This window comes from Pecten maximus, chromosome 5, assembly GCF_902652985.1.
Source record: "Pecten maximus chromosome 5, xPecMax1.1, whole genome shotgun sequence".
NCBI classification, from domain to species: Eukaryota; Metazoa; Mollusca; class Bivalvia; order Pectinida; family Pectinidae; genus Pecten; species Pecten maximus.
This window is the reverse complement of record NC_047019.1, coordinates 37,897,672-37,921,510: the sequence shown is the minus strand read 5'-3', so window position 1 is coordinate 37,921,510 and position 23,839 is coordinate 37,897,672. Positions and strand designations below refer to the sequence as shown.

Here is a 23,839-nt window from a genome sequence, read left to right as displayed (position 1 = left end):
GGCCTATCTCTCGACTATCTTTCCTCAATATAAATCGCAGCTACAATGGATTTGACAGTCGGCAGTCGAGTGTTTACATAGTCATTCAAGCCAGCCAGTGTTTTTTGTAAGGAGGTAACCTGGGATAGATTGTATCTATTTTGTTAACCCCCAAATCTTGACAGGTATAGGGTATCAGAGTGTGTATGCTATAGGCACCACCTATCCATTGTAGTCAATAAGAAGGGTGTCATAAGTCCGCCTTTCTGACTTTTGACAAGCATCAGTTTACATAGATAATGACACAGTAACGCCAATCTCATGTCAATTTTGCTGAACCATAAAATGAATTTATGGCCATTATATACTTCAGTGAAAAAGAAATTTCTCACTTTTTCTGACCTCACAAGAATGACTTTGATACACACATGACCATTCTGAAATACATCAGAGATTAACTTAATATGTTGGAGGACACACTTAATTATTATCTCATAAACTATGTACCTGTACACCAATAGCAAAAACTATACACATAAGAATTTAAATATGGCTGACATTCAAATATGTTGATTTTAAATGTACTCAATGAGCAGCTGACTAACTTTATACAAACAATGATTTTCCAATGCTGGACGGACTGAACAGGGGAAATCATTGCTCCAGTTAGTTACACAAGCATCATGCTGAGATCCTAATAGCTTCTCCTTCTTCTTTATACCCTAGCCCTGTTCCTGTCCCAGCGGGCGAGACATTTCCACCAGTGACACACACACCAACTTTGCTGCTCGTGTATGATTTAATTTATACCTGTTCAAGTTACACAGGTGCCATCATGGTGGTGGCAATTTGAAATCACTCTTCTAACTCTAAATCTAATTCATTCCTAAAACCAGAGAAACATGGCCTTCTGGCCTAATCAGATGTGTATACTGTCTAAAGAAGTAAATCAATTGTTTATGTAAATTAGACGAGATTGGAATCAGAATTTAATCATTTGTTAGAATTTTTTTTCATAGAATGCGGACTCTTTGTTTCCTGCCGGTGATATGATCTGTAATCGACCAGTCAGGATCCAGTGTTGGGAAGATGTTGTACAGAGTTACAGCTCAAGCTCTGTAAAACCATCAAGCTGATTTATAGCAGGAAGACAAAACAGCCCCCTTGACAACATAATGTTTATCCTCTGAAATTGATAGAGTCATTTCCGATAATTTTCCCAAACGGTCTCAAAGTTCGCTTTTTTCCTGCTAGAGGGAATCAATAGAGTGCAGTGGTGTAGACATTGTGAGTGTTTCATCTGTAACTGGACCCTCACCCAATTGTTGGGGGTCCCCTCAATGATTACTGACATTCTAAAATGCTTGTCATCTACATTTAGACACAGTCTTCATGAATTTTAAGCTAATTAACTGAATGGTCTGCCATTACCATTTAACCTGGTCTTCATACACTGGTCTATTACGTTACAAAAAACATTCCGAGACACGAGAGAGCAGGAGAGGTGAGCTAGACGGCCATACATTGACACAGACAAACCCATGAGTTAGACGGTCATACATTGACACAAACCCATGAGCTAGACGGCCATACAATGACACAGACAAACCCATGAGCTAGACGGCCATACATTGACACAAACCCATGAGCTAGACGGCCATACATTGACACAAACCCATGAGCTAGACGGCCATACATTGACACAAACCCATGAGCTAGATGGCCATACAGTGACACAAACCCATGAACTAGATGGCCATACAGTGACACAAAGCCATTTCAGCTTCATCACCAAGTATCAAACTTAATGAGAAAATTACAAATATTACAAAGTATCATATATGATATAAGGAATTAATACTGTAATATGCTCTATCTGTTATTTGAATCCTATTTTCCCACCTAATAAAATTTCTCTTTTATTACCAACATTCATTTCTAATAACAACCGAACAGTTAGAGGACGATAACATGTACAAGAGAGCAGTTAATTGGTGATTGATTCACTTACACAGTATTACTCCAGATCTATTATTCAAACATCACTGTTTTATTTCATCTACAATGTACATGCATTTCAAATTAATGAAGTTTAAGAAATCAGGATCATAGATAAATCTTTATTCAAATTATACCCAATTTGAGGAAATTTGAATACCACATTTTCATTTCAAATAAAATGTGTAGATCTTATAAAAAAATGAATTTCCAGTATGTTTGTCCAATTGTTATCTTGTTGATATCAGAACTCGTAAGTTACACATGTCCTCAGTTAGTACATCGTACAAACTTAAAACAATGTAGTGTGTGTACGTATACCTTGTATATCTATAAGGTACATGCAATTAATATTTGCTTGGATTCAATTTCACTATATTCACACTTATTAAATAAAGCGCGAAAATAAATACCCAGTAAATATTGATATCAAGTAGATTTTCCTCTTTTTAACACAAGCAATTAAAATTTTCTTTATTATGTAAGTCTGCATGACAAGTTTTTGGAATTATCCAAATCCTTTATATGCTTCATTGTTAAGTAAGTTGCAATTAGGATAAGTCTAGAATGCTTTCATTCAACTTCTCTTGGGATAAAGGCTAAATTTAGAATGGACTTTATCATAAACCCCCTGCTGATTTGTTTGGTATCTTTCTTAACTTTTCCTCCCTGTCCAATTATCCTCCATGCCACTGATTCAAACTGTGGTATGAAAAGCATATTGTGGTGTATTGTTAAGGCTTAGCAGCCTAGCCAGTAGACCAGTGCAATCTTTTATGCTGCCCCGATTTTTAATTTCCCTCCATAATTAGGTGTTAAAGCCACTCCCCTACCAATGGCAGCTGTAATTACACGTTGGCAAACCATTTTTATCATTATATCAGATTAGGAGTCAAATAAAAGTGTTGATCTGTCGTTTGAAATTTTAAACTTTCATATATCATTATATCAATCATAGCCGACTAGCTTCACCTAAATTAATTTTTATTAAAAAAAAATTATGAAAGGATTTCTTCTGAGCTATGAGCAAAAATTTTATTTATGTACCTAGAATAATAACTATTTTTCAGCAATAAGCACCTACAGCGAAAAACAGATTTCTTTTTTTAAAAATCTCAAAATTAATTGGATATTTAAGCCAACGTTTTCTGAAATATGAATCATTCTTTTTTTCTCTCCAAATTAACAAAATATTTTGTTAAAAAATTATACACAAAAGCTAATGTTTAATAGCGTGAATAAGGAGTTATATTTCCTGAGCAATCAACACAAACATGCCATCTTATTACATACTTAATTACATTCCAGCAGGTGCTCGACCATTGTATCACAGCTAAGCATTTTTTTGTTAATCTATAGTTGTCAACTGTCAATATTGGCAGGATTTCAATTACTTCCAGTAATCAATGTATACTATTTTACTTCATTGATATCAAGATTAGGAAATGAAATGAGTGCATGGTTATGAGTACAGGTACCCAGGTAGATGAATATGAAGTTGCCTATAAGCTAAAGAGTTTGATCAATTAAAGTTATAGTGTCTACGGTGTCCGGTTTCCAGGGAAACAATTCAATAATGATTGATTAAATATTTGAATTGAAAAAATGAATTTAAAAACTATGCTACCTTTTTGTTTATATTATCAGAATCGTGTTAAAAAGATAATGGCAACTGTTTTCCATCAACTCATTATTATTTTACCAGTACTAATTACCTACCAATTTTCATAATAAAAAAAAAAAATTTTTCACGTAATATTCTAGGTAAAAGAAACTTTCCTTTTTTTTCATTACAAATTTTATAGTTGAATTAAATTGGACAATGTTTTTGTTAAGGTTAAAATAATTTAGATATGCCTTTAAATGAAAATTGTACTGTTGATGCAAATTATGGAATTGAACCATTTTGGGTAAGGGTTATGGTTTAAAATCAAAACAAGGGCCCAATGGGCCTGAATCGTTCACCTGTTATCCAGTGATCCTTTTCATACATAAACATAATTAAGAACAAGTGTATCAGAGACCAAACCTCGCAGTTATTTGAAAAGGTGTCTTTTAAATATTTTGGCCAATCTAACTCTTTCAAACATAAATCATGGACAAGGTCATTCATTTTACACACACACTTCCTAGCCTTCATCTTAGTATGCTACAAGCAAAATATCTGGTCTCTGGACCTTTAGTTATTGAAAAGAAGTTGTCTATAAGTTTGTTAACAATCTGGCCAGACTTCAAATAATTTTGGTTCTGAAATTGACAAGATTGACAAATCCAAGCGCACTATGAATTCATCTTATTGCCAGCATTAATTTATAAACAAAATTGGTGGTATATTTAAAGTAATTTTTTGTAAAACCCCTCGAGTAATTGACCATATAACAAACACACCTTCATAAAACTTTCACTATTTCTACTGAATTGATACTTTCTTTTTTCATGCAATGAATATAGATAAAGATTTATCAGAATATAGATAAAGATTTATCAGAATCCAGTCATCGACTGTCAGTCAATCATGAGAGCAATGTGTTAATCAACTATACAAAGATTTTGCTTAACTTTTAACTTCAGTGGTTATACATGTAAATGCACAATTACCAAGTTTTATTAAGCTAATTGATATCTACTAATGAAAATGTTTTACATAAACCATGTGTAGATTAATATGGGTAACAAGACAGATGGAAAAGAAAACAAACAAACATTTCATGTCCTATCATGCCCCATGTTTTGATGGACATATAAACTCAAATGTAGGGTTTCTTGTGATTGGTCAGTGCTAGACTATCAATGACTGGTGGATATGAGACTTGTCAATGTTACACTAAGGTGACTGGCCAATACCTTGATGCCCTCTCTACAAGGATTCCCACATACGAAGCTGACGCAGCAGGAATAAATGACAGTGTAGGATAAAAGAATCGGCCTAGGATTTTCCTGTCAACAAAGAAACAATATTGGATGTCAATTGTTTTCTTACCATTCCAGTTAGTACTGTTCCTACATGTTTTGTCTGACAATGCTCACAACATGCAGAATTGTTTTCTTTCGTTTAATTAAGAAATTCAACTCTTAGTTGTGGTTACTATCAGACAAAACATTTCACTAACATTTAGTATTTCCAGATCCGTCTGAGAAACCCTTCATCCAAGTCTACAGTAATGACACCTATCTGATCCAGCTGATATATAAATATGTATTGTGTATTTTGAACATGAAACAACAACACCATACATGTTGGAATCAGAGATATGTTTGAGCATCAGATAGAAACTGTTAGGGATGAAAGGCTTCTCCTGGAAGCTGGAGCATGAATGACAAGTAAGATGCGACTTGCACCTGATCAAAGCCTGATAGAGCACAGTGTGACTGGAGCCAGGACAGACCTGATCCCTGTTGTATGTCAAATCAAACATTCCACCCCAGTGTGCTGTCAGTAAAACTGGCAAACAGACCAAGATCTCATCACGAAAACCACCCCAATCTTAAAGTGAATAGCTTGTAGAGTTGGTACAACCTCCCACTTTAACTGGTTCCTCTGTATAATCTTGTCCATCAATTGTCCAGTAGTATGTGTACCCCCCAGGCTTCGATCAGATGCAACTATCATGTTATTATGTGATACATACAAAGCAACAGGGAGGAGTTTAAAACACATCAGGGGAGACAATCATGACATACGTGTGATGACAGATCCACATGATGTTTATCAAAACAGTCACCAGGTGAATTTTTGAAGTTTTACACTGAATTCATCACCATTAATGATATTTTCAATTATAAAACAAAGACTGTTTTCTTTCATTTAAAAAAAAAAATTCTACATGGTGAACTGTTTGAGTCAGTATGTGGATTGAGCCTGGATTGTCTCCCCTGTAGAAGACCCTTTAGGGGTCTGTATACCTGTCTTTCCTTTCTATGCTTATTGACATTGCACAAGCTGGAATTCCACACAGGAATGCATTGAGGAAAATGTAAATTCCTGTTAACTTTCTGAAATAAAAATGACATTTCAGCATTACGACAAAAACAAATTAAGCCATTAATATTTTCATTTTTTGAACTATATACATAATAGCACACTTCACTACCATGGAATATACCAGAGTGAGCACCTTTATTCCTATAACATTATATTACAGCATAACATTGGAGACTGAATGCAAGCACTTTGTAGTGATGATCATATAGACTAATTGGGTTTTACATAGGGGGGAGGGGGGAGGGGGGAGGGGGGTGGGGTGATTAGTGATAAAGTGTCCGACACCTTAACCACTCGACCACATATTTTTTAGCATTCCACCAGAGCAATCTGTCAATCTACACAACAAATCTTGATTGTACATACAGAATTTTTATCATAACCAATATCACACAACTACCAACACAACTGTCTGTATACAAACAACCAATATCACACCACTACCAACACAACTGTCTGTATACAAACAACCAATATCACACAACTACCAACACAACTGTCTGTATACAAACAACCAATATCACACAACTACCAACACAACTGTCCGTATACAAACAACCAATATCACACCACTACCAACACAACTGTCTGTATACAAACAACCAATATCACACAACTACCAACACAACTGTCTGTATACAAACAACCAATATCACACCACTACCAACACAACTGTCCGTATACAAACAACCAATATCACACCACTACCAACACAACTGTCTGTATACAAACAACCAATATCACACAACTACCAACACAACTGTCTGTATACAAACAACCAATATCACACCACTACCAACACAACTGTCTGTATACAAACAACCAATATCACACCACTACCAACACAACTGTCTGTATACAAACAACCAATATCACACCACTACCAACACAACTGTCCGTATACAAACAACCAATATCACACCACTACCAACACAACTGTCTGTATACAAACAACCAATATCACACCACTACCAACACAACTGTCTGTATACAAACAACCAATATCACACCACTACCAACACAACTGTCTTTATACAAACAACCAATATCACACAACTACCAACACAACTGTCTGTATACAAACAACCAATATCACACCACTACCAACACAACTGTCCGTATACAAACAACCAATATCACACCACTACCAACACAACTGTCCGTATACAAACAACCAATATCACACCACTACCAACACAACTGTCCGTATACAAACAACCAATATCACACCACTACCAACACAACTGTCTGTATACAAACAACCAATATCACACCACTACCAACACAACTGTCTGTATACAAACAACCAATATCACACCACTACCAACACAACTGTCTGTATACAAACAACCAATATCACACCACTACCAACACAACTGTCTGTATACAAACAACCAATATCACACCACTACCAACACAACTGTCTGTATACAAACAACCAATATCACACCACTACCAACACAACTGTCTGTATACAAACAACCAATATCACACCACTACCAACACAACTGTCCGTATACAAACAACCAATATCACACCACTACCAACACAACTGTCCGTATACAAACAACCAATATCACACCACTACCAACACAACTGTCCGTATACAAACAACCAATATCACTAACTATACAACTGTCTGTACACATGATCACATCACTAACTATACAACTGTCTGTACACATGATCACACCACTACCAACACAACTGTCTGTACACATGATCACACCACTACCAACACAACTGTCTGTACACATGATCACATCACCAGCTATACAACTGTCTGTACACATGATCACATCACTAACTATACAACTGTCTGTACACATGATCACATCACTAACTATACAACTGTCTGTACACATGATCACATCACTAACTATACAACTGTCTGTACACATGACCACATCACTAACTATACAACTGTCTGTACACATGATCACATCACTAACTATACAACTGTCTGTACACATGATCACATCCACTACCAACACAACTGTCTGTACACATGATCACACCACTACCAACACAACTGTCTGTACACATGATCACACCACTACCAACACAACTGTCTGTACACATGATCACACCACTACCAACACAACTGTCTGTACACATGATCACATCACTAACTATACAACTGTGTGTACACATGATCACATCACTACCAACACAACTGTCTGTACACATGATCACATCACTAACTATACAACTGTCTGTACACATGATCACATCACTAGCTATACAACTGTCTGTACACATGATCACATCACCAGCTATACAACTGTCTGTATACATGATCACATCACTAGCTATACAACTGTCTGTACACATGATCACATCACTAGCTATACAACTGTCTGTACACATGATCACATCACTATAACTATACAACTGTCTGTACACATGATCACACCACTAACTATACAACTGTCTGTACACATGATCACACCACTAACTATACAACTGTCTGTACACATGATCACATCACCAGCTATACAACTGTCTGTACACATGATCACATCACTAACTATACAACTGTCTGTACACATGACCACATCACTAACTATACAACTGTCTGTACACATGATCACATCACTAACTATACAACTGTCTGTACACATGATCACATCACTAACTATACAACTGTCTGTACACATGATCACACCACTACCAACACAACTGTCTGTACACATGATCACACCACCTACCAACACAACTGTATGTACACATTGATCACACCACTTACACAACACAACTGTCTGTTACATCATGATCACACCTACTACCAACACAACTGTCTGTACAACATGATCACACCACTACCAACACCAACTGTCTGTACACATGATCACATCACCAGCTATACAAATTTCTTGTACACATGAATCACCTCACTAACTAACAAAATGTCTGTACACTGATCAAATCAATAACTATACAACTGTCTGTACACATGACCACATCACTAACTATACAACTGTCTGTACACAATGATCAACATCCACTAACTATACAACTGTCTGTACACATGATCACATCCACTACTAAATCAAACTTTGCTGTACACATGCTCACATCCACTAACCTAATACAACTGTCTGTACACATGTACACATAACTAAGCTATACAACTGTCTGTACACATGATCACATCACTAACTATACAACTGTCTGTACACATGATCACATCACTAACTATACAACTGTCTGTACACATGATCACATCACTAACTATACAACTGTCTGTACACATGATCACATCACCAGCTATACAACTGTCTGTACACATGATCACATCACCAGCTATACAACTGTCTGTACACATGATCACACCACTACCAACACAACTGTCTGTACACATGATCACATCACTAACTATACAACTGTCTGTACACATGATCACATCACTAACTATACAACTGTCTGTACACATGATCACATCACTAACTATACAACTGTCTGTACACATGATCACATCACTAACTATACAACTGTCTGTACACATGATCACATCACTAACTATACAACTGTCTGTACACATGATCACATCACTAACTATACAACTGTCTGTACACATGATCACATCACTACTATACAACTGTCTGTACACATGATCACATCACTAACTATACAACTGTCTGTACACATGATCACAATCACTAACTATACAAACTGTCTGTACACATGATCACATCACTAACTATACAACTGTCTGTACACATGATCACATCACTAACTATACAACTGTCTGTACACATGATCACATCACTAACTATACAACTGTCTGTACACATGATCACATCACTAACTATACAACTGTCTGTACACATGATCACATCACTAACTATACAACTGTCTGTACACATGATCACATCACTAACTATACAACTGTCTGTACACATGATCCACATCACTAACTATACAACTGTCTGTACACATGATCACATCACTAACTATACAACTGTCTCTTACTACTTTTGGTTTATATGGATGCCTGTATGTATTATCAAAACTCAGAGAAATCAGACACATCTTCATTTTAAGATTCAACCATAAATGTAAACAAATCCTTAAAATTTTACAACTGCACTTCTAGCATTTTTAAAATCTTTCATTTAATGACAAAAACCTGTAATATCCCAATAGCGTGGGCTTCATGAGCCTGCCATTTTTTATTACATAAAATGTGATTACCCCAATAACACCTAATGGACTGATATCCAATCAGATATCTCCCTGTCATACTCAGTTTCTACCTGTTTAAAGACAATAAAACAAAATCACGTTAAAACTGACATTTACAACATAATAACCATGACGTATGGCTTATAATCAATGAATTTTAACTTACATATAACTCAATCAATAATACAGTTTTTCAACTCAAATACATTTTGAAAAGATTAATTTTCCAGTGTATAATTAGAATTATTGATTTCCATGTTAAACATATGTTACCCCATGTCTAAAGGTCACTGTCATCTGTATAAACAAATCATTTAAACACATTTCATTCCTGCATCATTCTGAAAGATTTTTCTGCTTCATAAATTGAGATCAATCCCGCCAAGAGAAAAATGGGTGATATTAAACTTAGACAATAGAAACTTAGTAGTAAACCACACAGTGTGATACATATGGCCGTCCTAAGATATGGAGGGAGAACCTGATGTACTGTGTACCTAACATTACTTAATATCGCTGGTCAGAAGGTGCACCAGTTATAACAGGTAATATAATCTAATCCTCCCTGTTAAACATTTATCATTATTGTGTCGAACTGTTTGGCCCATATATGGTATCATACCAGGTATTATTTACCCTGGTAAGACCAAGGATCATCGTGACACTATTGTGTACTAATTATGATGAACGATCTATGACCATTGATTTTGCCATCAATCACTCAACTTATCCAGTACTTGGTAAATAGCACAATGAAAGCAGTAATTAATTATTAACATAGAAATCTATGAAATCTTATTCATACTGCGTCTCGAATTGAAGCCTTTGACAAGGTGGAATACAGTAAATAGAGTTCCCCAATAGGACTTATCTTATGACCTTTAGCCAATCAGTAGAATCCCCCGAGACATTGCAGAACAACAAAAAATCATAATTACCAGTGCAAACCTTTCAATCATTTTTTCTAAAGGTATTTCAACATTTAAAACACACCTTATTGACGTAGCAAAAACAAATTATCACAGAATCTTCTTACAGACAATTAATTGATTATTGTTTCATGCTAAAGAACGGAAATAAAACAAATATAGAATTCCTAATCACATGATAGACAAATAATGATATAGGACACCACCAATGCTGAAATAGGACACCAACACATACCAATGATACAGGACACCCAACATATACCAATGATACAGGACACTCAACATATACCAATGATACAGGACACCAGACTTATACCAATGATACAGGACACTCAACATATACCAATGATACAGGACACCCAACGCATACCAATGATACAGGACACGCAACATATACCAATGATACAGGACACCAGACACATACCAATGATACAGGACACCCAACATATACCAATGATACAGGACACCAGACACATACCAATGATACAGGACACCCAACATATACCAATGATACAGGACACCCAACATATACCAATGATACAGGACACTCAACACATACCAATGATACAGGACACCCAACACATACCAATGATACAGGACACCCAACATATACCAATGATACAGGACACCCAACACACACCAATGATACAGGACACCCAACACATACCAATGATACAGGACACCCAACATATACCAATGATACAGGACACCTAACATATACCAATGATACAGGACACCCAACATATACCAATGATACAGGACACCCAACACATACCAATGATACAGGACACCCAACACATACCAATGATACAGGACACCCAACATATACCAATGATACAGGACACCCAACACATACCAATGATACAGGACACCCAACATATACCAATGATACAGGACACCCAACATATACCAATGATACAGGAAACCCAACACATACCAATGATACAGGAAACCCAACACATACCAATGATACAGGACACCAGACACATACCAATAATACAGGACACCCAACACATACCAATGATGATACAGGACACCCAACATATACCAATGATACAGGACACCCAACATATACCAATGATACAGGACACCCAACATATACCAATGATACAGGACACCAGACACATACCAATGATACAGGACACCCAACATATACCAATGATACAGGCACAACCCAACATATACCAAGAATAACAGGCACACCCAGACAATATACCAATGATACAGTAACACTCAACATATTACCAATGAATAACAGGACACCAGACATATACCCAATGATAAACAGGAAACAGACACATATACCATGATACAGAGACACCCAGACACATACCAATGATACAGGACACCCAGACATATACCAATGATACAGGACAACCCAACATATACCAAATGATACAGGAAACACACAACCATTACCAAGAATACAGGACACCCAACATATACCAATGAATACAGGACACCCACATATACAATGATACAGGACACGCACTATTACCAATGATACAGGACCCAGACACATAACATGATACAGGACACCCACATATACCAATGATAACAGGACCCAGGACACATACCAATGATATCGACACCCAACATATACCAATGATACAGGACACCCAACCCAACATATACAATGATACAGGACACTAAACACAACCCAATGATACAGGACACCCAACACATACCAATGATACAGGACACCCAACATATACCAATGATACAGGACACCCAACATATACCAATGATACAGGACACCCAACATATACCAATGATACAGGACACCCAACACATACCAATGATACAGGACACCCAACACATACCAATGATACAGGACACCCAACATATACCAATGATACAGGACACCCAACACATACCAATGATACAGGACACCCAACATATACCAATGATACAGGACACCCAACATATACCAATGATACAGGAAACCCAACACATACCAATGATACAGGAAACCCAACACATACCAATGATACAGGACACCAGACACATACCAATAATACAGGACACCCAACACATACCAATGATGATACAGGACACCAGACACATACCAATGATACAGGAAACCCAACACATACCAATGATACAGGACACCAGACACATACCAATAATACAGGACACCCAACATATACCAATGATACAGGACACCCAACACATACCAATGATACAGGAAACCCAACACATACCAATGATACAGGAAACCCAACATATACCAATGATACAGGACACCCAACATATACCAATGATACAGGACACCCAACATATACCAATGATACAGGACACCAGACACTACCAATGATATAGGACACCCACATATACAATAATACAGGACACCCAACACATACCATAATACGAGACACCAGACACATACCAATGATACAGGACACTCAACATATACCAATGATACAGGACAACCAACATATACCAATGATACAGGACACCAGACACATACCAATGATACAGGACACCCAACACATACCAATGATACAGGACACCAGACACATACCAATCATACAGGACACCCAACACATACCTGCAATCATACAGGACACCCAACACATACCAATAATACAGGACACTCAACATATACCAATGATACAGGACACCCAACACATACCAATGATACAGGACACCCAACATATACCAATGATACAGGACACCCAACACATACCAATGATAAAGGACACCAGACACATACCAATGATACAGGACACCCAACATATACCAATGATACAGGACACCCACATATACCAATAATACAGGACACCCAACACATACCAATAATACAGGACACCAGACACATACCAATGATACAGGACACTCAACATATACCAATGATACAGGACACCCAACATATACCAATGATACAGGACACCAGACACATACCAATGATACAGGACACCCAACACCATACCAATGATACAGGACACCCAACACATACCAATGATACAGGACACCAGACACATACCAATCATACAGGACACCCAACACATACCAATGATACAGGACACCCAACACATACCAATAATACAGGACACTCAACATATACCAATGATACAGGACACCCAACATATACCAATGATACAGGACACCAGACACATACCAATGATACAGGACACCCAACACATACCAATGATACAGGACACCAGACACATACCAATGATACAGGACACCCAACACATACCAATGATACAGGACACCCAACACATACCAATGATGATACAGGACACCCAACATATACCAATGATACAGGACACCCAACATATACCAATAATACAGGACACACAACATATACCAATAATACAGGACACCCAACATATACCAATGATACAGGACACCCAACATATACCAATGATACAGGACACCAGACACATACCAATGATACAGGACACCAGACACATACCAATGATACAGGACACCCAACACATACCAATGATAAAGGACACCAGACACATACCAATGATACAGGACACCCAACATATACCAATGATACAGGACACCCAACATATACCAATAATACAGGACACCCAACACATACCAATAATACAGGACACCAGACACATACCAATTATACAGGACACTCAACATATACCAATGATACAGGACACCCAACATATACCAATGATACAGGACACCAAACACATACCAATGATACAGGACACCCAACACATACCAATGATACAGGACACCCAACACATACCAATGATACAGGACACCAGACACATACCAATCATACAGGACACCCAACACATACCAATGATACAGGACACCCAACACATACCAATAATACAGGACACTCAACATATACCAATGATACAGGACACCCAACATATACCAATGATACAGGACACCAGACACATACCAATGATACAGGACACCCAACACATACCAATGATACAGGACACCAGACACATACCAATGATACAGGACACCCAACACATACCAATAATACAGGACACCCAACACATACCAATGATGATACAGGACACCCAACATATACCAATGATACAGGACACCCAACATATACCAATAATACAGGACACACAACATATACCAATAATACAGGACACCCAACATATACCAATGATACAGGACACCAACATATACCAATGATACAGGACACCAGACACATACCAATGATACAGGACACCAGACACATACCAATGATACAGGACACCAGACACATACCAATGATACAGGACACCCAACATATACCAATGATACAGGACACCCAACATATACCAATGATACAGGAAACCCAACACATACCAATGATACAGGAAACCCAACACATACCAATGATACAGGACACCCAACACATACCAATAATACAGGACACCCAACACATACCAATGATGATACAGGACACCCAACATATACCAATGATACAGGACACCCAACATATACCAATGATACAGGACACCCAACATATACCAATGATACAGGACACCAGACACATACCAATGATACAGGACACCCAACATATACCAATAATACAGGACACCCAACACATACCAATAATACAGGACACCAGACACATACCAATGATACAGGACACTCAACATATACCAATGATACAGGACACCCAACATATACCAATAATACAGGACACTCAACATATACCAATGATACAGGACACCCAACATATACCAATGATAAAGGACACCAGACACATACCAATGATACAGGACACCCAACATATACCAATGATACAGGACACCCAACATATACCAATAATACAGGACACCCAACACATACCAATAATACAGGACACCAGACACATACCAATTATACAGGACACTCAACATATACCAATGATACAGGACACCCAACATATACCAATGATACAGGACACCAGACACATACCAATGATACAGGACACCCAACACATACCAATGATACAGGACACCCAACACATACCAATGATACAGGACACCAGACACATACCAATCATACAGGACACCCAACACATACCAATCATACAGGACACCCAACACATACCAATAATACAGGACACTCAACATATACCAATGATACAGGACACCCAACATATACCAATGATACAGGACACCAGACACATACCAATGATACAGGACACCCGACACATACCAATGATACAGGACACCAGACACATACCAATGATACAGGACACCAGACACATACCAATGATACAGGACACCAGACACATACCAATGATACAGGACACCAGACACATACCAATGATACAGGACACCAGACACATACCAATGATACAGGACACCCAACATATACCAATAATACAGGACACACAACATATACCAATGATAGAGGACACCAGACACATACCAATGATACAGGACACCCAACATATACCAATAATACAGGACACACAACACATACCAATAATACAGGACACCAGACACATACCAATGATACAGGACACCAGACACATACCAATGATACAGGACACCAGACACATACCAATGATACAGTACACCAGACACATACCAATGATACAGGACACCAGACACATACCAATGATACAGGACACCCAACATATACCAATGATACAGGACACCCAACATATACCAATAATACAGGACACCCAACATATACCAATGATACAGGACACCAGACACATACCAATGATACAGGAAACCCAACACATACCAATGATACAGGACACCCAACACATACCAATGATACAGGACACCCAACATATACCAATAATACAGGACACCCAACATATACCAATGATACAGGACACCAGACACATACCAATGATGATACAGGACACCCAACATATACAAATTATACAGGACACCCAACATATACCAATGATACAGGACACCCAACATATACCAATGATACAGGACACCAGACACATACCAATGATGATACAGGACACCCAACATATACCAATGATACAGGACACCCAACACATACCAATGATACAGGACACCCAACATATACCAATGATACAGGACATCCAACACATACCAATGATACAGGACACAAGACACATACCAACGATACAGGACACCCAACATATACCAATGATACAATTGTACATGGGATAAGCTAATTGAAGGACAATTTCACTTGTTTGCATATCCTCCATGCTGCAATTAATAATTCTGGGTCCAAAACCAGATAGGGGCTCAATGCCAGAGACTATGGTAGTACTTTCTAAGCATGGATGATACAAGTTAATAAGGCATATCCACCCCCTAGTACTTTCTAAGCATGGATGATACAAGTTAATAAGGCATATCCACCCCCTATCTCCACACCATGAATACAAGTTCTACTTAACACTTGATTTTACCCCCCCCTATAACTATAACTAACATCACCACCACACCAGGTACTATAAGGTGTGTACCTTATCTATGTGTGCACTCTATGCCATATTCACATGTGTAATCATTTATTGTACTGCCATCATGTCTAACGACTGTCCCACCCATTGTCATATATACAGGTGTAAATGTTTATCCTGTCATTGACAGGGACAATATTCTGTCATTCCATCTCCTACTATGCCCTGCTACAGATGTTCACCTCCCTTCTGAGACCATCTATCAACTAGATAACTCGTCTGTGGATAATGAGTTTTCAATGTCCCTCCTTACCAATCCACCCTGGGACCCCCCATTACCAATCCACCCTGGGACCCCCCCTTACCAATCCACCCTGGGACCCCCCATTACCAATCCACCCTGGGACCCTCCTTACCAATCCACCCTGGGACCCCCCATTACCAATCCACCCTGGGACCCTCCTTACCAATCCACCCTGGGACCCCCCATTACCAATCCACCCTGGGACCCTCCTTACCAATCCACCCTGGGACCCCCCTTACCAATCCACCCTGGGACCCCCCTTACCAATCCACCCTGGGACCCCCCTTACCAATCCACCCTGGGACCCCCCCCCCCCCCCCCCCCTTACCAATCCACCCTGGGACCCCCCATTACCAATCCACCCTGGGACCCTCCTTACCAATCCACCCTGGGACCCCCCCATTACCAATCCACCCTGGGACCCTCCTTACCAATCCACCCTGGGACCCCCCCATTACCAATCCACCCTGGGACCCTCCTTACCAATCCACCCTGGGACCCCCCTTACCAATCCACCCTGGGACCCCCCTTACCAATCCACCCTGGGACCCCCCTTACCAATCCACCCTGGGACCCCCCCCCCCCCCCCCCCCCCCCCCCCCTTACCAATCCACCCTGGGACCCGCTAATATCGATATGGTTTATCCTCCCCTACTCCTAAATTAACCTGGAGTAATGCCCTACCCCAGTATCGTCTTCCTAACCATGCCCTAGTTGACTCTTCCTAATAATGCCCTCCAACAATCTTTCCCCACCCAATGTTTTCTCTGCCACTTTATACTCTCCCCCAACCTTTCCCAAATATACCCTACCACTACTTATTTCCCCTTCCCACTTTTCCCGATCCCATACCATTCACTACTCATGCCCCAGCCCTCCCAAACCCAATATACCCTTCCTCTACATACCAACTCCACATCATTCCTCACCCTTCACACCCTCCCTGTATTTATGTCCCCTCCCCACCTATCTCCACCCCAGTAAACCCCCTCCAATCTCTCTCCACCCCAGTAAACCCCCTCCAATCTCTCTCCACCCCAGTAAACCCCCTCCAATCTCTCTCCACTCCAGTAAACCCCTCCAATCTCTCTCCACCCCAGTAAACCCCCTCCAATCTCTCTCCACCCCAGTAAACCCCCTCCAATCTCTCTCCACCCCAGTAAACCCCCTCCAATCTCTCTCCACCCCAGTAAACCCCCTCCAATCTCTCTCCACCCCAGTAAACCCCCTCCAATCTCTCTCCGCCCCAGTAAACCCCCTCCAATCTCTCTCCACCCCAGTAAACCCCCTCCAATCTCTCTCCACCCCAGTAAACCCCTCCAATCTTTCTCAGTCCCAGTTCACATTCCCCTTATTTCTATAACCTCCCAATCCTATCTCCACCCCAGTATACCAACCCAGTAATGATACACTCTCCCCATCCTATCTCCACCCCAGTATACCACCCCAGTAATGATACACTCTCCCCATCCTATCTCCACCCCAGTATACCAGGGATACACTCTCTCCATCCTTTTTCCACCCCAGTAATGATACACCCTCCCCATCCTATCTCCACCCCAGTAATGATACACTCTCTCCATCCTATCTCCACCCCAGTATACCAGGGATACACTCTCTCCATCCTTTCTCCACCCCAGTATACCAGGGATACACTCTCTCCATCCTATCTCCACCCAAGTAATGATACACTCTCCCCATCCTATCTCCACCCCAGTAATGATACACTCTCCCCATCCTATCTCCACCCCAGTAATGATAAACTCTCTCCATCCTATCTCCACCCCAGTATACCAGGGATACACTCTCCATCCTATCTCCACCCCAGTATACCAGGGATACACTCTCCCCATCCTATCTCCACCCCAGTAATGATACACTCTCCCCATCCTATCTCCACCCCAGTATACCAGGGATACACTCTCCCCATCCTATCTCCACCCCAGTATACCAGGGATACACTCTCCCCATCCTATCTCCATCCCAGTAATGATACACTCTCCCCATCCTATCTCCACCCCAGTATACCAGGGATACACTCTCCCCATCCTATCTCCACCCCAGTATACCAGGGATACACTCTCCCCATCCTATCTCCACCCCAGTATACCAGGGATACACTCTCTCCATCCTATCTCCACCCAAGTAATGATACACTCTCTCCATCCTATCTCCACCCCAGTATACCAGGGATACACTCTCCCCATCCTATCTCCACCCCAGTATACCAGGGATACACTCTCCCCATCCTATCTCCACCCCAGTAATGATACACTCTCTCCACCCTATCTCCACCCAGTATACCAGGGATACACACTCTCCCCCTCCTATCTCCATCCCAGTGTATACCAGGGATACACTCTTTCCCCCATCCTATCTCCACCTCCAGTATACCAGGGATACACTCTTCCCCATCCTATCTCCACCCCAGTTAATGATACACTCTCTCCATCCTAATCTCCCCCCCAGTAATGATACACTCTCCCCATCCTATTCTCCACCCCAGTTAAGTGATACACCCTCCCCATTTCCTATCTCCACCCCAGTATTACCATTAGAACACCCTCCCATTCTATTTCCACCCCCGGTATACCAGGGATACGCTCTCTCCATCCTATCTCCACCCCAGTAATGATACACTCTCCCCATCCTATATCCACCCCAGTATACCAGGGATACACTCTCTCCATCCTATCCCCACCCCAGTATACCAGGGATACACTCTCTCCATCCTTTCTCCACCCCGGTATGTATAATTAGCACTGCTCCAGGTGATGTGTGTCAATGTCTGCCTTAATCAGGGTTACAGCTGCTGTGGCATTTTAACCATAACAACAGCTGCACTACCAGTGCATTCAGCTCCCTCAAATCTATTTTAATTGACACCACAAATAAATACATGTACATAGTTTTGCTGCCAATTTGCTTATTAATGCATGTTTTCCTGGTGATCCTTCCTGTTTGTACTGATAGGCACCACCTGATGGACACCATGCTCCCCATGGTCTAAAACTTGCTCTTAGCTAATGTTCTACCTTTTTTCTGGGGTCTAATCCCAATATATGACACTATCTCTTCTTGCAGAATCTCTTCCTAGCTTAATTAACAACCATGACATGGCCCAGCTTTCTTTGGGACAATACTGGTACCATAGAAAGCAAGGCTCTAGTCCCACCCTGGGCCTGTCATCATCTCAGTGCTATTTTTCTACAGTGCATACTTCTAATGGAAACTGATCTATCCCCCAGATCTTTTTCCTTTTACCTGGGATCTATGTTTTCCCCTAACCCCATACTCCCTGCATTAATTGGGTTTACTTCCCATCACTTGGGTCCATCTCCCTTGTGATGCCTGCTCTAGTCACCAGCTGGGTCTCACCTCTTCTAGTCTGCTCCTCAGTGACTAAAGACATACCCTCTACCCCTTCAACTCCATTTCCCTGCCAAAGGGCTCCCTCCCTATGGCTCTATCTCACTATCCTCACTCCCCACCTCCTCCCATTTGGACCTTGGATCTTATCTCCCTCAATCCTTCGATTTTCCTCCTGTTGGTCCTACTTCCCCTAATTTAAACCTTCCCCTAGATCTGTTGGTCCTACTTCCCCTAATTTAAACCTTCCCCTAGATCTGTTGGACCTACTTCCCCTAATTTAAACCTTCCGCTAGATCTGTTGGTCCTACATCCCCCCATTTGTACCTTTCCTATGAGGGTCCTAGCTACCTCCCTCATTTGGACCTTTCCTTAATTTTGTTGGTCCTACTTCCCCTCATTTTCACCTTTCCTCTGAGGGTCCTAGCTACCTCCCTCATTTGGACCTTCCCTTTATTTTTTTGGTCCTACTTCTCCTCATTTTCACCTTTCCTCTGAGGGTCCTAGCTACCTCCCGACATTTGTACCTTCCTTCTTTGGGTCCTACTTTCCCTCATTATGACTTTATTCTGAGGGTCCTACTTCCCCTCATTAGGATGGACATTATCTCTTTCTATGGATCCTACAACCCCTAAGCTAGGCCTCATCTCTCACCTGAAGCCTCATCGATCAGCCGTAGTGCCCGCTTGTTAGTCTGTCCTAATGACAGTGCTGATTGCTAATTGTCCTTACAAATTAGTGATGATTACTGACATTGCCTGGTACTATGACCTCCCCGAGTGCGGTATGAAAAAATAATACAGATCAATATATATCCATGAGTGTATCTCGCGATTAGCACCGATTGCCCGAGTTTTTGTCCCATCACTATTTATATAACAGTGTGGTACACTAACTGTGCCACAGGGTACGAGGAACCAAACACACGATCAACACCCATTTATTCCAGTTATCACAGCGATGACAATATAGAGAATGAATATCTGCAAATGTCTATTTGATTTATGATAATTTAATCATTAGCTTGCCTACAAAAAACCAATTGAAAATGTCCTCTTTACCAGTAGATAATATCAAGATTATAACCATAATTGTCTTCTAAACAAAACGAAAAATATAAGATAATGGTGGAAGGTAAACCTTGACACCGTCATCGACTCACAGTACACCCTGTCATAATGGTCCCCTGATAGAATGTCCATAAATCACAGACACACAGACAGACTGGCTAGCCTGATCACCCTACCTGTACGACACCAGGTCAATTAACCCACATTAAGACAAACACCAGTGCTGCACTAATTGATTTAAATGCATTTTTTTATCTAGTTTTGACACTGAGCATTCTATACAGACCAGAAATATTTCTACATGTAATAATGGACTAATTATATAGATCACTGACACCAGTTAGAAAAAAAATGGTGATTTATTATCAATCAAAAACAGCATTGGAAAGATTTTATACTTCCAATTAAATTGTATCCCTTCTATATCTTATCAACAATTAATATAAAAACAAAAAATTAATGAGTTGTATAATGCAGTATTAGTGTTAACATAGCATTGATGCCATTCAACACATTCGTAGTTTGTGCGATATATAACACAACATATATCAAACCTAACTCTGACCGTGGTATATTTAGAATGTAGATACACAAGCTGAATTAGTTGAAAAAAACTATGAGATGTACTGAAAAGCAAACCAGATTTTCTAATTCATGTCAAAGATAAAAAATGTCTGTTGATAAACTATAAATATACCATTTTCATGATATCTTGTAGATCTACGTAAATCTATATCCTCACTATACACGATATTACAAATAAAGGCCAATCAATAATGTTTACCTGTCATACTCTAACAGGAGATGATACAACTGGGACTCAAACCCTGGACCTCTGAACTCAAGACAGAAACTCTAATCATTTGAGCTATAACTGGCCACTGGTGCTCAGCCCAGTCCAGTTCCACTACACCACGATAAATACATAGCAAGACAGTTTTATACATTTCACAGTCATGTGTTGCTATCCTGTACTACAATTATGATGTCATAATGAAGGTGTTATAACGACAATGTCATAATGAGGACATAATGAGGATGTAAAAATGAGGATGTCATAGCGAGGATGTCATAACAAGGATGTCATAACAACAGAGATGAAAATGGACTAAGGGCAAAAAGGCTGAAAATTAGATTACTCAATCTTTTCAATGGGAAAAATTACAAGTTTACATTACACTGATATTCTCAAAAAGGCTGAAATCAGCCAATCGGCTGAACATTTTCATCTCTGTAACAAGGATGTCATACAAGGATGTCACAACGAGGATGTAATAATGAGGACGCCATAACGAGGATGTCATAATTAGGATGTCATAATGAGGATGTCATAAAGAGGGTGTCATAAAAAGGATGTCATAAATAGGATGTCATAAACAGGATGTCATAAAAAGGATATAAAAAGGATGTCATAATGAGGATGCATTAATGACGGTGTCATAACGAGGGTGTCATAACAAGGATGTCATAATGAAGGTGTCGAAATGAGGATGTCATAATGAGGACGCCATAATGAGGATGTCATAACGAGGATGTCATAATGAGGATGTCATAACGGGGATGTCATAATGAGGATGTCATAACAAGGGTGTCATAAAAAGGATATAATGAGGATGTCATAATGACGGTGTCATAACGAAGGTGTCAAAACAAGGATGTCATAATGAAGCTAGGTGTCAAAATGAGGATGTCATAATGGGG

At 39.8% G+C, this 23,839-nt stretch overlaps 1 protein-coding gene across 3 annotated transcripts in view; it reads right to left on the bottom strand.

Annotated features, from left to right (window-relative positions):
• Positions 1-23,839, bottom strand: part of LOC117327972 (transmembrane protein 135-like) — a 227,312-nt gene that overhangs the window by 190,213 nt on the left and 13,260 nt on the right. Inside the window, exons 3-4 of one of the 3 annotated variants that reach the window (XM_033885239.1) lie at positions 5,881-5,970; positions 4,822-4,914 (exon numbers count right to left, since the gene is read on the bottom strand). In XM_033885239.1, the coding sequence (XP_033741130.1) occupies positions 4,822-4,914; positions 5,881-5,970 (183 nt within the window). The remainder of the gene's footprint in view (positions 1-4,821; positions 4,915-5,880; positions 5,971-23,839) is intronic. The other 2 variants (XM_033885242.1, XM_033885240.1) reach the window with 2 other exon arrangements.